The sequence below is a fragment of the Drosophila miranda genome (assembly GCF_003369915.1).
Source record: "Drosophila miranda strain MSH22 chromosome Y unlocalized genomic scaffold, D.miranda_PacBio2.1 Contig_Y1_pilon, whole genome shotgun sequence".
In the NCBI taxonomy this organism is placed as follows: Eukaryota; Metazoa; Arthropoda; class Insecta; order Diptera; family Drosophilidae; genus Drosophila; species Drosophila miranda.
Genome location: NW_022881603.1, coordinates 19849745 through 19865046, shown reverse-complemented (window position 1 = coordinate 19865046; position 15302 = coordinate 19849745). Strand labels below are relative to the sequence as shown.

The 15302-nt window shown below is 45.3% G+C and overlaps 1 protein-coding gene across 2 annotated transcripts in view; it reads left to right on the top strand.

The window, feature by feature from the left end:
* The first annotated feature begins 554 nt into the window (after positions 1-554).
* Positions 555-15302, top strand: part of LOC117190510 (exostosin-1-like) — a 253608-nt gene continuing 238860 nt past the window's right edge. Inside the window, exon 1 of one of the 2 annotated variants that reach the window (XM_033395577.1) lies at positions 555-2144. In XM_033395577.1, the coding sequence (XP_033251468.1) occupies positions 1333-2144 (812 nt within the window). In that variant the 5' untranslated portion in view covers positions 555-1332. The remainder of the gene's footprint in view (positions 2145-15302) is intronic. The other variant, XM_033395576.1, reaches the window with a different exon arrangement.

The window sequence follows — 15302 nt, the reverse complement described above, 5'->3', positions numbered from 1 at the left end:
CGCAGGCTCGAGTAATTGCAGAAACTATTCAGTTTCTTTTTGAAAGCTACTTCCACCAAATTTTGCAGTTTATGGCTTTCTTACAGAGACCAAGAAGAGATATCGGGATCGAGATATATACAGAAAACAGATCAAATGCAATAATATGTCCAAAGCATGAGAATCTGGGTAAAAGACATTATTAATTACGATTCAAAGCAGGTTGAAGAACAATATTTTAATATAAAATTTACGAAAAGGGTATATAAATGCCCATACTCCGGTTGGCAAGCAACAAGTCTTCAAATACCAGCAACATGTAAGAAGTGACGGGACATTCCATACTCAAAACCTTGTTTTGCACAGAAGGGAGTATTTAAAAAAGAAAATTGATTCATTAGCCGGACCAAAGTAAGTGGGCAGAGCGAGGGTTCTATCTAGCTAGTAATATTCGACGGAATTTCAAAAACGAGGAATATGATAAAACTCGAATAATTCGTCAGTATACTTACGGTATATTTTGAAAATGAGACGCTATTTTGGTATTTTTCAGACGGTATATTTCATCGGAACATCCGTGGGCACACTGGTCACGATAACAAGACGAGCATAAAAAATGTTTTGTGTGTGTATGTGTTATAAACATTAAGTTTATAAAACAAAAAATATAAATACCCGGCAATAATGCAAAAAAATGCAATAGAAATGTCTGCGTGTGTTAGTGTGTGTGTGTAAATGTCGCGGATATGTTGTCGCTGGGAGACCGCGAGAAGTGCCGTCGCCGTCGTCGCGCCCTCGTTCCCCCGTCGTCGTCCCATGCTCCAGTCACAGTCACAGTCACAGTCCCAGCCCCTGCCCACTGCTGCTGCCCGCCGGCGTCTACACCCCACCGCTGCCCTGCTGCTGCCCCACACTGTGGCTTCTGGTCCGCGCCAGGAAATGAATAATCATATAAAGATTATAATCATATAACCTTTGCATTGGAAACAACAACAAACATACACACACATGTAGTACGGGGAGATGATCAAGAACTGTTTGTAGGCAAAAGTGTTATCAGCAGGGGGTGGCAGGCAGCCAGCCAGGCAACAAAAAGCACTAAGCAAAAGAGCAGCAAAAAAGAGAAATAGTAGTAGAAACGGTAAAAATGCGTGTGGCTTAAGAGAGACTTGTTATTGATGTTGTTGCTGCACCTGAACCGTAAGACACCTCCACACGCTCTCTCTGTCACTCTCTCTCCCACTCATTGGTGCACACAAGGAACAACGGTAGACCATTCCCCTTCACAAAAAATAATCAAATCAAAAGCAAAAACGAGACAAGCGGCGGTTAACCAAATATAAAAGGGGGAGAATGCAGGCCAAAAAGCGTTATATTCTCGTGTTCGTCAGCTGCGCCTTCCTGGCCTACGCCTACTTCGGTGGCTATCGGCTGAAAGTGTCGCCGCTGCGGCCCCGTCGCGCCCAGCACGAATCGGCCAAGGATGGGGGCGTGCAACCGCACTACGAGCAGCTGCCCAGCTTCCTTGACCAAGCGGATCCTCTGGGGCCACTGGGCAATCTCAACGGATCTTCTGGGGCACTGGGAGCCCTGGGACACAACGACTTGCGGCGCAGTCGAGGATCGGATTGCCAGATGGAGACCTGCTTCGACTTTACCCGCTGCTACGAACGGTTCCTGGTGTACGTCTACCCGCCGGAGCCGTTGAATTCGCTGGGCGCCGCCCCGCCCACATCGGCCAACTACCAGAAGATACTCACTGCCATACAGGAGTCGCGCTACCACACCAGCGATCCCACGGCCGCCTGCCTCTTTGTGCTGGGCATGGACACCCTGGACAGGGACTCCCTCTCCGAGGACTATGTGCGCAATGTCCCGTCCCGGTTGGCCCGCCTGCCGCACTGGAACAACGGCCGGAATCACATCATCTTCAATCTGTATTCGGGCACCTGGCCGGACTATGCGGAAAATTCGCTGGGCTTCGATGCGGGCCACGCCATTCTGGCCAAGGCCAGCATGAGCGTGCTCCAGGTGCGACACGGCTTCGATGTCAGCATTCCGCTCTTCCACAAGCAGTTCCCCCTGAGGGCCGGCGCCACCGGCTCGGTGCAGTCTAACAATTTTCCGGCCAACAAGAAGTACCTGTTGGCCTTCAAGGGCAAGCGGTAAGTGCATTTCAATCCTTCATTTCTACCTCCCCCATCGATCTGTTCCCTGATCGACAGCATCCCTGTCCAGCATTGAGGGGCATCCTGCAGATGCCCGCTGTCAAACTGTTTTCGATTTATCTGCAATTAAAAATCCTACCCCATGGGGACGCCATTCAAATTGAAAAATTGTCTAGCAACGCGTCGTTCATCATCATGTCCTTCCATATTTCTGTGCCACTGTGCGACGGGGAGGGCGAGGGGCCTCGACGTGGTCCTGGCTTTTTGTTACTCTTTTGTTTGTCTTCGCTTTATTGTTGTTTACTCGATTGTGCCAGACCATACCGCACAGCACAGCACTACAATATCAGCGCAGGCAAGGACTACCATGTCCTTCCCCCCCTCACTCAACGAAAGGGACAGCTGGAGCGGTGTGCTGTGTTGAGGCTTCTTTTGGCAGGTAACTCGATTCCATAACACACTCTCTCTCCCTCCCTCTCTCTCGTGCGAAAGGGGAGCCCCCACAGGCACTGCTCGAGAGGTGGAGGAGCCACTGTCTGGAATGACCGTTTTGTGTCGCTACATCAGGAATCACCTGATGGCCACGTGTTTATGGGTGACATGAGCTCATTTTGCTCTAATTTAAAATTGATTTTTGGCCGCCCGCTTCATAGATACTCCCTTACTTCATTACGCTGAGTGCTGTGGCATTTAACACTCATGCAATTAATATTTAATGAAAAAAGCACTTGAAAAGTGAAGACATTCGCCATGGAAATGAGTGTCCTGCTCCTGCAGTTGACTGCCTCGGATTGCAGCGACATTTAAAGATATTTCTATATACATTAGCGCCTAAGATAATCTTAGGGTTCTGTACTCCAAAGCGTCGCTGGAACCAGAGCTAGAGCCACAGGCGGAGGACTACGTTCGGGGGTACGCCAAAGTGTTGTTCAGATTGTTAATGCCAGACGCACTTGATGGGGGGACGGCTTGCCACTACACCTTCTACTCGTACACGCACTCGATTGAAAGCGAGAGGAGCCCACAGGAGCAGGAAGCCAAGTGCCCCACTCCCCCACAGAAAGGACATCCTTTGTGGAATGAAAAAGTTTTTGTTTTCCCCAATTAACCAGCCAAGCACTGCATGTCTGTGTGCGTGTCTGTGTGTGTGTTTTTTGGGGTCAGAGTTAATCTGTGACTGGACGTCGGCTTTCAACCTTCTTTTGTCGGCTTTCAGCGTTCAGCCTTCGGCTTATTCGCACTTCTGTGCAGCAGTTGGGCACTCAAAGGCTCAAAAAAACTTCCTGTGTTAAAAGTTCCCATATGCGAACGGATGCATGCGTTACGAGAAGCTGTTAACAGCCTTAAATAGCCTCTTTTCTGAGGCCAATAGCATATTCAATTCCTGGCAATTCCTGTGTGTGCAGGCAGCCAGGACTCGCATGCCCCTCGTGTGCCCCAAAATTGCATTTTGTGCAATTTTTTGTGCAATTTTTATACCCGATAGTCAAAATGAGTATTGGGGTATATTAGATTTGTGGTAAAAGTGGATGTGTGTAACGTCCAGAAGGAATCGTTTCCGACCCCATAAAGTATATATATTCTTGATCAGCATCAATAGCCGAGTCTATTGAGCCATGTCTGTCTGTCCGTCTGTCCGTCCGTCCGTCTGTCCGTCTGTCCGTCCCCTTCAGCGCCTAGTGCTCAAAGACTATAAGAGCGAGAGCAACGATGTTTTGGATCCAGACTTCTGTGATATGTCACTGCTACAAGAATATTTCAAAACTTTGCCCCGCCCACTTCCGCCCCTACAAAAGACGAAAATCTGTTGCATCCACAATATTGCAGATTCGAGAAAACTAAAAACGCAGAATCATAGATAATGACCATATCTATCAGATTGCTGAATCTGGATCAGATCAGATCATTTTTATAGCCAAAAGGAACAAATCAATTTGCACTGGCTACGCAGCGCCCGACGTCACGCTCAGACTGATTTTCTGTCTCTCTCGCACGCACTCTTTGTCGTGTCGTTTAATATTAGCGGCGTCTGCCGGAGGAGAGCCATACTGACTAAGTATCGGGTATAACTGTAGAGTTGCGGTGTCCGCAGCAACTCACAACGTTCCCCCTCGTTATACCCGATACCCAAAATGAGTATTGGGGTATATTAGATTTGTGGTAAAAGTGGATGTGTGTAACGTCCAGAAGGAATCGTTTCCGACCCCATAAAGTATATATAGAGTGTAAAATCTCAACCAGATCGTATAATTATTATAGCCAGAATCAAGAAAACAATTTCATTCTTTCTCGCTCTGTCTCTCTCTAACACACAGGTTTCATGGTCTGTTTTGCCAATTGCAAAATATGAGTTCAAGGATCTCAGAACCTATAAGAGCCATAGCAACCAAATTTGGTATCCACACTCCTGTGATATCGGACCTTGACCGTTTCGTGTCCAAATTTCGCCACTCCCCCTTCCGCCCCCGCAAAGGACGAAAATCTGAGGCATCCACAAATCTCAGAGACTATTAAGGCTAGAGTAACCAAATTTGGTACACACACTACTTTAAGATGTCACTATAAAACGTATATCTCAAAATTTCGCCCCACGCTCTTCCGCCCCCACAAAGGACGATAATCTGTTGCATCCATAATATTGCAGATTCGAGAAAACTAAAAACGCAGAATCATAGATAATGACCATATCTATCAGATTGCTGAATCTGGATCAGATCAGATCATTTTTATAGCCAAAAGGAACAAATCAATTTGCTCTGGCTACGCAGCGCCCGACGTCACGCTCAGACTGATTTTCTGTCTCTCTCGCACGCACTCTTTGTCGTGTCGTTTAATATTAGCGGCGTCTGCCGGAGGAGAGCCATACTGACTTAGTATCGGGTATAACTGTAGAGTTGCGGTCTCCGCAGCAACTCACAACGTTCCCCCTCGTTTTTATTGATTTTGCTACTTGGAGACTTTTGCTTTTTGCAGAGTTGATTCTTTTAATTAAGGCAATTTTTCCCCTGCCTGGAGAGGACTGTTCTGTTCATATTTTAGGTACCAATTACCAAAAGGAAGAAGACCGAAAAAGTGTACCAGCTGGAAAAAGGGAAAACTCAATCAACATTCATTTTGTTGTCCATCAAGGACCAGGGACGAATATCTATATCTGCACTCCCCCAAAGCCCTAAAGGATTCCACACTATCCAGTTTTTTTTATACCCGATACTCAAAATAAGTATTGGGGTATATTAGATTTGTGGTGAAAGTGGATGTGTGTAACGTCCAGAAGGAATCGTTTCCGATCCATAAAGTATATATATTCTTGATCAGCATCAATAGCCGAGTCGATTGAGCCATGTCTGTCTGTCCGTCTGTCCGTCCCCTTCAGCGCCTAGTGCTCAAAGACTATAAGAGCTAGAGCAACGATGTTTTGGATCCAGACTTCTGTGATATGTCACTGCTACAAACATATTTCAAAACTTCGCCCCGCCCACTTCCGCTCCCACAAAGGACGAAAATCTGTGGCATCCACATTTTTAAAGATACGATAAAAGCAAAAACGCAGAATAGTAGAGGATGACTATATGTTTTAGAATGTAAGATCTCAACTAGATCGTATAATTATTATAGCCAGAATCAAGAAAACAATTTCATTCTTTCTCGCTCTGTCTCTCTCTAACACACAGGTTTCATGGTCGGTTTTGCCAATTGCAAAATATGAGTTCAAGGATCTCAGAACCTATAAGAGCCAGAGCAACCAAATTTGGTATCCACACTCCTGTGATATCGGACCTTGACCGTTTCGTGTCCAAATTTCGCCACACCCCCTTCCGCCCCCGCAAAGGACGAAAATCTGAGGCATCCACAAATCTCAGAGACTATTAAGGCTAGAGTAACCAAATTTGGTATCCGCACTTCTGTTAGATCTCACTATAAAACGTTTATCTCAGAATTTCGCCCCACCCCCTTCCGCCCCCACAAAGGACGAAAATCTGTTGCATCCACAATATTGCAGATTCGAGAAAACTAAAAACGCAGAATCATAGATAACGACCATATCTATCAGATTGCTGAATCTGGACAACATCAGATAATTTTTATAGCCAAAAGGAACAAATCAATTTGCAGTGGCTACGCAGCGCCCGACGTCACGCTCAGACTGATTTTCTGTATCTCTCGCACGTACTCTTTGTCGTGTCGTTTAATATTAGCAGCGTCTGCCGGAGGAGAGCCATACTGACTTATTATCGGGTATAACTGTAGAGTTGCGGTGTCCGCAGCAACTCACAACGTTCCCCCTCGTTCATTTTTATACCCGATACTCAAAATGAGTATTGGGGTATATTAGATTTGTGGTAAAAGTGGATGTGTGTAACGTCCAAAAGGAATCGTTTCCGACCCCATAAAGTATATATAAGTAAAGGACAGTGTATCAAGCAGTTAGCACTATCCCATCTAAATTAACATTTGAACTTAAGATACCATCAATAAGACCTAACCGATATAACCAGACTTAACCGATGTTTGAAAGACCTAACCGATAAGGGGTTATCGATACGGGAGTCGGTTGTTGGAAGTAGAAGCAGAAAGTTGAACAAAAAGTCGGAAGAACAGACTCATTAATTGCACATCTTAAATCATACACTTTGTACTCTTTTTCGAAAAACACTATTAATAAACGATACATTATTATTAATCTTACATTTGGGGGCTCGTCCGCGTCGAATACAGAGCTCGGAGTGTGTGAAAAAGAAAAACAGAAGAAAGCAGAAGCTGATGCAAGAAGAGGATTGTTGAAAAGTTGTTAAAGTTGTTGTTTGTAGCTACATAAAGTTGTAAAGTTGTTGTTGGTGGCTATAAACATTAAGTTGAACAATCCAAATTCTGTGAGCCTAACAGTAGACACGGAGTTTAATAAAAGATCGTTCGTTTAATTCGGTTGGAAAATTGTGAAATTCATTGTCGCGCCGCAGCGTCGCCTTGTCCGTGCGCAGTACGTACACAAGCACAAAAAACACGCACAGACACGTTGTGTGTGATACACACTTATAAACAGAAAATACAAGCACTCGTCGGGTACACTGGAAAGAGAGAGAGAAGGAAGAAGCTGTACCAGGAACGTCGCGTCCGAGTGCAAACGAGATGGAAGATTTAGAAAATGCAGAAACAATACTGATGACAAGATTGATCAAATGATAAAGTTGCTAAGTTTGAAACTGCTTTGCGATGAGCAACGAGAAATGAAGATCGCTCCAGATAATTTTACAAAAGTTGACAGAGAATGCGATGGAAAATCGGTTCCCATAGAAAAATGGTTTGAGATATTCGAAAAAAATGCCGACGCATATGAGCTTACTGAAAAGCAAAAGTATGTGCAGGCCAGAGGAAAAATGACCGGTGCAGCTAAGCTTTTCCTTGAAGCTGAATGCGTGTGCACCTATGAGGAACTCAAGAACGTATTATTGGATGAATTCACATGTAGCTATAACAGTGCAGACATTCATAAGCTGCTGCAAGAAAGAAAGAGGAAGAGTAGTGAGTCGATGCACGAGTACTTGCTGCAGATGAGAAAAATAGCAGCAGTCGGACATGTTGAACACGCGGCTGTTATAAGCCATATTGTGAACGGTCTGGACATAAGAAACGAGTATAAGTATGCCATGTATCGCTGTAAGACCTTCAGGGCCTTAAAAGAAGAGTTCGATATCTATGATCGTTTGAACATATCGGAGAAGAAGGGCAATAACGAACAGCATAAAACGAGTTTCAAGCAGCAAAGTGGGCAAAGCGGTAAAAAAGAATATTGCTATAACTGTGGATCAGGAGAACACAAACGCAAAGACTGCAAAGCCGAAACAAAGTGTTTTAAGTGCAATCAGAATGGTCACATTTCGCGTTACTGTCCTAATGAAGCTGATAAAGTTGATAAAGTTCGCGTCATTTTGGATCGCAGTCGCATGAAAAAAATTCAAATAAACGGCATTGTTGTTGACTGTCTTGTGGATACAGGGTCAGATGTAACCATAATCAAAGAGAGTATGTTGAAGACCATGAAAAACGTTAAACTTTTGAAGTGCACAACTATGTTGCGCGGTCTGGGTCAGATATCAACAAAGCCTGTTGGATACTTTAATGCAGAAGTTACCGTGGATAAGTTGCAGACCACACAGAAGTTTTTAGTAGTCCCCAGTAGCCAGATTGATTTCGACGCACTTTTGGGGCATGATTTCATTAAAAAGTTCCGTTTCGTCGCTGATATGCAAGGATACACGTTTTTGAAGCATGACGCAGATCCTGTGCCAACAGATGAGCATGCTCTTATATATAATGTAACTGAAGAGTCATCCTTTGTAGCTCCGCCGCAATATCGAAAAGACGTTGAACAGATGATAAGAAACAGTTACCAAATGCCCACAGAAGTTGCAAAGCAGTATCCAATACAACTGAAGATAAATCCCGACGGAGTAATCAAGCCGTTTCATCACTCACCGAGTCGCTTATCAACAGACGAAGCCAGTGCCGTAAAGAAGCAAGTCGAAGAATGGATCGAGCAAGGAATCGTGCGCAAGTCGTCTTCAAATGTAGCGAGCAGAGTTGTCGTCGTGAAGAAAAAAGATGGTACACTTAGAGTTTGCGTAGACTACAGGAAGTTAAACAGCATGGTATTGCTGGACTGCTTCCCAGTCCCGATCATGGAGGAAGTCTTGGAAAAGCTGCAGTCGGCTAAGTGGTTTACCATAATGGACCTTGAAAACGGATTTTTCCATGTGCCTATGGAAGAGCAAAGCAAGTCGTATACGGCCTTTGTTACAAAGGAGGGATTATTCGAGTTTAATAAAGCGCCTTTCGGATTCAAGAACTCGCCAGCTGCGTTCATTCGGTTCGTAAGCTATATTTTTCAAGAATTAATCAACTCTGACATTATGCAGCTTTATATGGACGACATAATTGTTTACGCCGCGTCGCCCGAGGTATGCATGACGAAGACAAAGTTGGTCCTGGAGACAGCTGCGCAGTTTGGCCTAAAGATCAAGTGGAAGAAATGTAGCTTCATGCAGCCACGCATTAGCTTTCTGGGCCATATCATTGAGGACGGAAGAATCTGGCCCGGCAAAGAGAAGACAGCAGCTGTCAGTCGGTTTGCTACGCCTAAAGACATTAAAGCAGTTCAAGCATTTCTGGGACTCACAGGCTTTTTCAGAAAGTTCATCTCTGGCTATGCACAAGTTGCCCGGCCGCTCACGAATCTACTCAGGAAGGAAGCAGTTTTCAACATTGGCGAAGCAGAGCAACAGTCGCTACAAACCTTAAAGAATGTGCATGTAATCGCACCTGTATTACATTTATACTCACGAGAAGCGCCAACGGAACTCCACACGGATGCATCCAAAGAAGGTTTCGTAGCAGTTTTGTTGCAGCAGTTTGATGGCAATTTCCACCCGATTTACTATTGGAGTAAAAAGACTACACAAGCCGAGTCCAAACGTCACAGTTACTATTTGGAGGTCAAAGCTGCATACCTCGCACTCAAGAAGTTTCGTCACTACCTGTTTGCGATCAAATTTGATCTTGCCACTGACTGTGCGGCGTTTAAGCAGACAACAACGAAAGCAGATATACCCAGAGAAGTTTCCCAGTGGATTCTGTATATGGAGGACTTTACATTCAAAGCAGTACACCGCCCAGGGGACAGAATGAGACACGTGGACTGTCTCAGTCGTTTTCCGCAGACATGCATGTTCGTGACGACGGAGCTAACAGCTCGGATAAAGAAAGCACAGCAGGATGACGATTTCATCAAAGCCACAGTTGAGATCCTGAAGCAGCACCCATATCAAGACTACAAGCTTAAAGGAGGTCTTCTCTTCAAATCTGTAAATGGCAATGACGTATTGGTGGTTCCAAGGCTGATGGAAAGGGAAATCATTCAAGGATCGCATGAAGTTGGTCATTTCTCCACAGCGAAGACAATGCACTCATTTCAGCAGCAATACTGGATTCCGCACCTTGAACGGAAAGTAAATAAGTTGATTACTAATTGTATCAGTTGTATAATTTTCAGCAAAAAGTTGGGCAAACAAGAAGGCTATCTTCATTGCATTGACAAGGGTGACACACCACTATACACACTGCACGTTGACACGTTGCACGTTGACGTTGTAAAGGACAGTGTATCAAGCAGTTAGCACTATCCCATCTAAATTAACATTTGAACTTAAGATACCATCGATAAGACCTAACCGATATAACCAGACTTAACCAATGTTTGAAAGACCTAACCGATAAGGGGGTATCGATACGGGAGTCGGTTGTTGGAAGTAGAAGCAGAAAGTTGAACAAAAAGTCGGAAGAACAGACTCATTAATTGCACATCTTAAATCATACACTTTGTACTCTTTTTCGAAAAACACTATCAATAAACGATACATTATTATTAATCTTACATATATTCTTGATCAGCATCAATAGCCGAGTCGATTGAGCCATGCCTGTCTGTCCGTCTGTCCGTCCGTCCGTCTGTCCGTCTGTCCGTCCCCTTCAGCGCCTAGTGCTCAAAGACTATAAGAGCGAGAGCAACGATGTTTTGGATCCAGACTTCTGTGATATGTCACTGCTACAAGAATATTTCAAAACTTTGCCCCGCCCACTTCCGCCCCCACAAAGGGCGAAAATCTGTGGCATCCACAATTTTAAAGATACGAGAAAACTAAAAACGCAGAATCGTAGAAGATGACTATATCTTCTAGAGTGCAAAATCTGAACCAGATCGTATAATTATTATAGCCAGCATCAAGAAAACAATTTCATTTTTTCTCGCCCTGTCTCTCTCTAACACACACGTAGCATAGGCGGCTTTGCTTAGAGTAAAACATTAGCGCCTAGATCTCAGAGACTATAAAAGCTAGAGCAACCAAACCAATTGGTATCCACACTCCTAATATATCGGACCGAGACGAGTTTGTTTCAAAGTGTCGCCACACCCCCTTCCGCCCCCGCAAAGGACGAAAATCTGGGGATATTCACAAATCTCAGAGACTATCAACGCTAGAGTAACCAAATTTAGTATCCGCACTCCTGTTAGATCTCACTATAAAACGTATTTCTCAAAATTTCGCCCCACCCCCTTCCGCCTACACAAAGGACGAAAATCTGTTGCATGCACAATATTGCAGATTTGAGAAAACTAAAAACGCAGAATCATAGATAACGACAATATCTATCTGATTGCTGAATCTGGATAAGATCAAATCATTTTTATAGCCAAAGGAAACAAATCAATTTGCAGGGGCTACGCAGCGCGTGACGTCACGCTCAGACTGATTTTCTGTATCTCTCGCACGCACTCTTTGTCGTGTCGTTTAATATTAGCGGCGTCTGACAGAGGAGAGCCATACTGACTTAGTATCGGGTATAACCGTAGAGTTGCGGTGTCCGCAGCAACTCACAACGTTCCCCCTCGTTTTTATTATACCCGATACTCAAAATGATTATTGGGGTATATTAGATTTGTGGTGAAAATGGATGTGTGTAACGTCCAGAAGGAATCGTTTCCGACCCCATAAAGTATATATATTCTTGATCAGCATCAACAGCCGAGTCGATTGAGCCATGTCCGTCTGTCCGTCCCCTTCATCGCCTAATGCTCAAAGACTATAAGAGCTAGAGCAACGATGTTTTGGATCCAGACTTCTGTGATATGTCACTGCTACAAAAATATTTCAAAACTTCGCCCCGCCCACTTCCGCCCCCACAAAGGACGAAAATCTGTGGCATCCACAATTTTAAAGATACGAGAAAACCAAAAACGCAGAATCGTAGAGAATGACCATGTCTTTTAGACTGCAGAATTTAAATAAGATCGTTGTTCGGAGCAGAACCCAGCCGATTAGCTGCTGGCCAAATAGCACCTAATTCTTGGCCCTCAGCCGCTTATTTTGTTTGTTACTTATGTCTATGTCACTCATTTGTTTGTTAAAGCTTTGCGCTTGCTTGCCCTGCTAAACGCTCTCTGCCAGCTCGCTCTTCGCTATCTCCGCTTTGCGTCTGCCTACCGACGTCGGCCGAGCGAAGCTGCGCTTAGCGATCGGAGCGGCAATGTAAAGGGCAGGCAAGCCACACTTGCAATTTGGATCTCACGCATTAAAGAACATATCGTAATTTTATTTCTGCGCCGAGTTTTGTTTAATTCGAAATAATTAGTCGGCCGATTGGGGATAAAAAACATTATCTCCACATAAAATTTGGTGCTCCCGACGTGATCTCTGAGTTGCAGTGTCAATTAATAATCATTCGCGAACGACATTCGTTAGCCCTAGCAAATTTTCGGCGGTTAAGCACAATTCGGTGCTAAAACACACTTACATACACCTACATACACGCATTGCTGGCTATTAATTTCTCTGTCGCGACAATTCGGTCAGTGCAGTGCGGTAGGCAGTGCAGCGAACTCACTAATACACACAAGCGGAGTACAAAGCGGAATCGGACAGCTCGCACAGCCGCACAGCTAAAGGCATTAGCTGTAATCCCTTTGCTTTCGGTTCCCACGTTTATACGTATACAGGGTGTCTTTTTCGGTCGTGCTGAGTGACTCTTTTAAAACCTCAACATGGCAGCACCTGAGCCTACCAATGTCGCGAACGCAGCAATGCCGAGTGATGTAGATTTCTACAAGCACAAGGCCGAGTCCATCGCGCGCCAACTAAAGGCCATGGATCGCTTTCTCACCAAGGAAGAGCTTGCCGAGTTAGATGAGGCAGAACTTCAAGCTCGCTTAGAGCAAATCGAGCGAATGAATGCGGATTTCGATGCCGCTCAAACGAGCCTTGAAAGGCTGGATTTCCTGCAGTTAGCCCATGATGCCCGGCTGGACTTTTCGAATGTTTATGTCAAGGTTAGGTCCAGGCTGTCGCGGGAGTTGATGGCTGCTCGCACGGTAAATGTTGCCAATTCAACGGCTCGGCATACTCTCGAGGGGAATTCGTCGTTGTTCGCCTATAATAGTATAGGCCGTTCTCGAATGCCCGAGTTGCAGCTTCCGCGATTCGGGGGGAACTACATGGATTGGCCAGAATTCCACTCGATGTTCTCGACAATGGTGCACAAAGACCATCGTATACCAATCATCGAAAAATTCCAATATCTTCGTGGATGTCTAGATGGTGCTGCGCTGGATACGATTCGTTCCTTGGAACTTTCTGAGGAGAATTACGACAAGGCGTTGAATTTGCTAATGTTGCGATTCGATAATAAACTGTTACATTTTCAGGCACACGTCAAGGCTATTTTCGGGCTGCAAGGGGTGGAGAAGGGCTCAGCTATCGGCTTGCGCGCGCTCAGCGACAAATTCAATTCGCACTTGCGTGCACTTCAGACCTTGGCGACCCCGCAGGAGATTTCGGATGGGTTGCTGATCTTCATCATAGGCACGAAACTGGACCACAAAACAAAGGAGAAATGGGAAGAGAACTTGCCGACGTCAGGATTGCCTCGGTGGTCAAGCATGGCCTCATTTTTGGAAGCGAGATGTCGGATGCTGGAGAATTTGGGATCAGCCATGGCAACAAGTCCTAGTCAACAGGTGGGAGAAGACAATCCTGTCAACCTTATCACCTCCAGTAACGACCATCCTAACCCCATATGTAACCATTGCAATTCCTCCGAGCATTACATATCTAGATGTCAGGCATTCCTGAATCTCTCTGCGTTTGAACGATACAAAGAAGCAAAGAAGAGCCGCTTGTGTTTGAACTGCCTCAACAAAGGCCATGAATTGCAGAGGTGCAGGTCAGGACTTTGCAGGCATTGCCAGGCCAAACATCACACGCTACTCCACATTCCATCGGGAACTGGTGCTTCATCTTCCTCTTCACCGGCCGAGGAATCGATCCAGCAAGAGGCCGCGACTGTGCTTCTAGCAAGCGGGTGTTCTAGCCCTCCCCCCTCGATCCAGAAATCTCAGCCTAGCCAGAACGTGTTGCTACCTACTGCCCTCGTCCATGTAACAGATCGTTATGGAGCACTTATCCCATGTCGTGCCATTTTGGATTCTGCATCACAGGCAAACTTTGTAACATCTAGACTGGCTGATCAGTTGCAGTTGGATCATCGCTCGTCTTATGTTCACATCTCTGGAATCGGAGATTCCATTCTACCTTCGAGCAAGTCTGTACATATAGTTGTACAATCCCAGGACGCAAGCTATCGAGCTTCCTTCGCTGCAATTGTCACCAACTCAATTACGGAAATGCAGCCTAACTTCGGCGTAGACGCAAAGGATTGGCCAATGCCGAATAATCTAAAACTAGCTGATCCTAATTTCTCCAAGCCCCAACGTATCGATCTGTTGATAGGTTCTGGTTTGTTCTTCGATTTAATGTGCGTCGGACAGATTCGACTATCAGCCCAATTGCCAACATTGCAGGAGACTAAACTTGGTTGGATAGTATCAGGAAGCATTGATAGCTCGGAGAATAAGCGTGCAGCTTTAGCCGCTTTTGAAAATTCCTCGTGCATCTCTATTGACGATTTTCGATCCACAACGCTGGAGTACCAAAACTTAGAGCAGCAATGCAGGAAGCAGCTGCTCGAGTGCCAGGTGCAAGTGGAAAAACTGCGATCGGAGAATCAGGAACTGCAGCGCGAACTTTTCCATATATTAAAAACCTACATATCCACGCTAAATGAAATTCAACTTTCAACAATTTCTACATTGCCAAATTTCCTGCCATTCTATGCAATTACAGAGGTTCCCGATGATCAAGACGTAATCAGGACAAGCCGCCTTCGTAAAGAAGCGCCGATTGCTGCGTTCGACGATCATCCCAGCGTAGCCGCCAGCTGCGCCCAAGCAAGCATCTTCAAGAGGGCCGTTGGAAAAATAGCGGTTCTGCCCCTTCAGGATGGATCTGTTGAAAGCCTTTGCCTTCCAACGGGGGGTGAATGTTCGGAGCAGAACCCAGCCGATTAGCTGCTGGCCAAATAGCACCTAATTCTTGGCCCTCAGCCGCTTATTTTGTTTGTTACTTATGTCTATGTCACTCATTTGTTTGTTAAAGCTTTGCGCTTGCTTGCCCTGCTAAACGCTCTCTGCCAGCTCGCTCTTCGCTATCTCCGCTTTGCGTCTGCCTACCGACGTCGGCCGAGCGAAGCTGCGTTTAGCGATCGGAG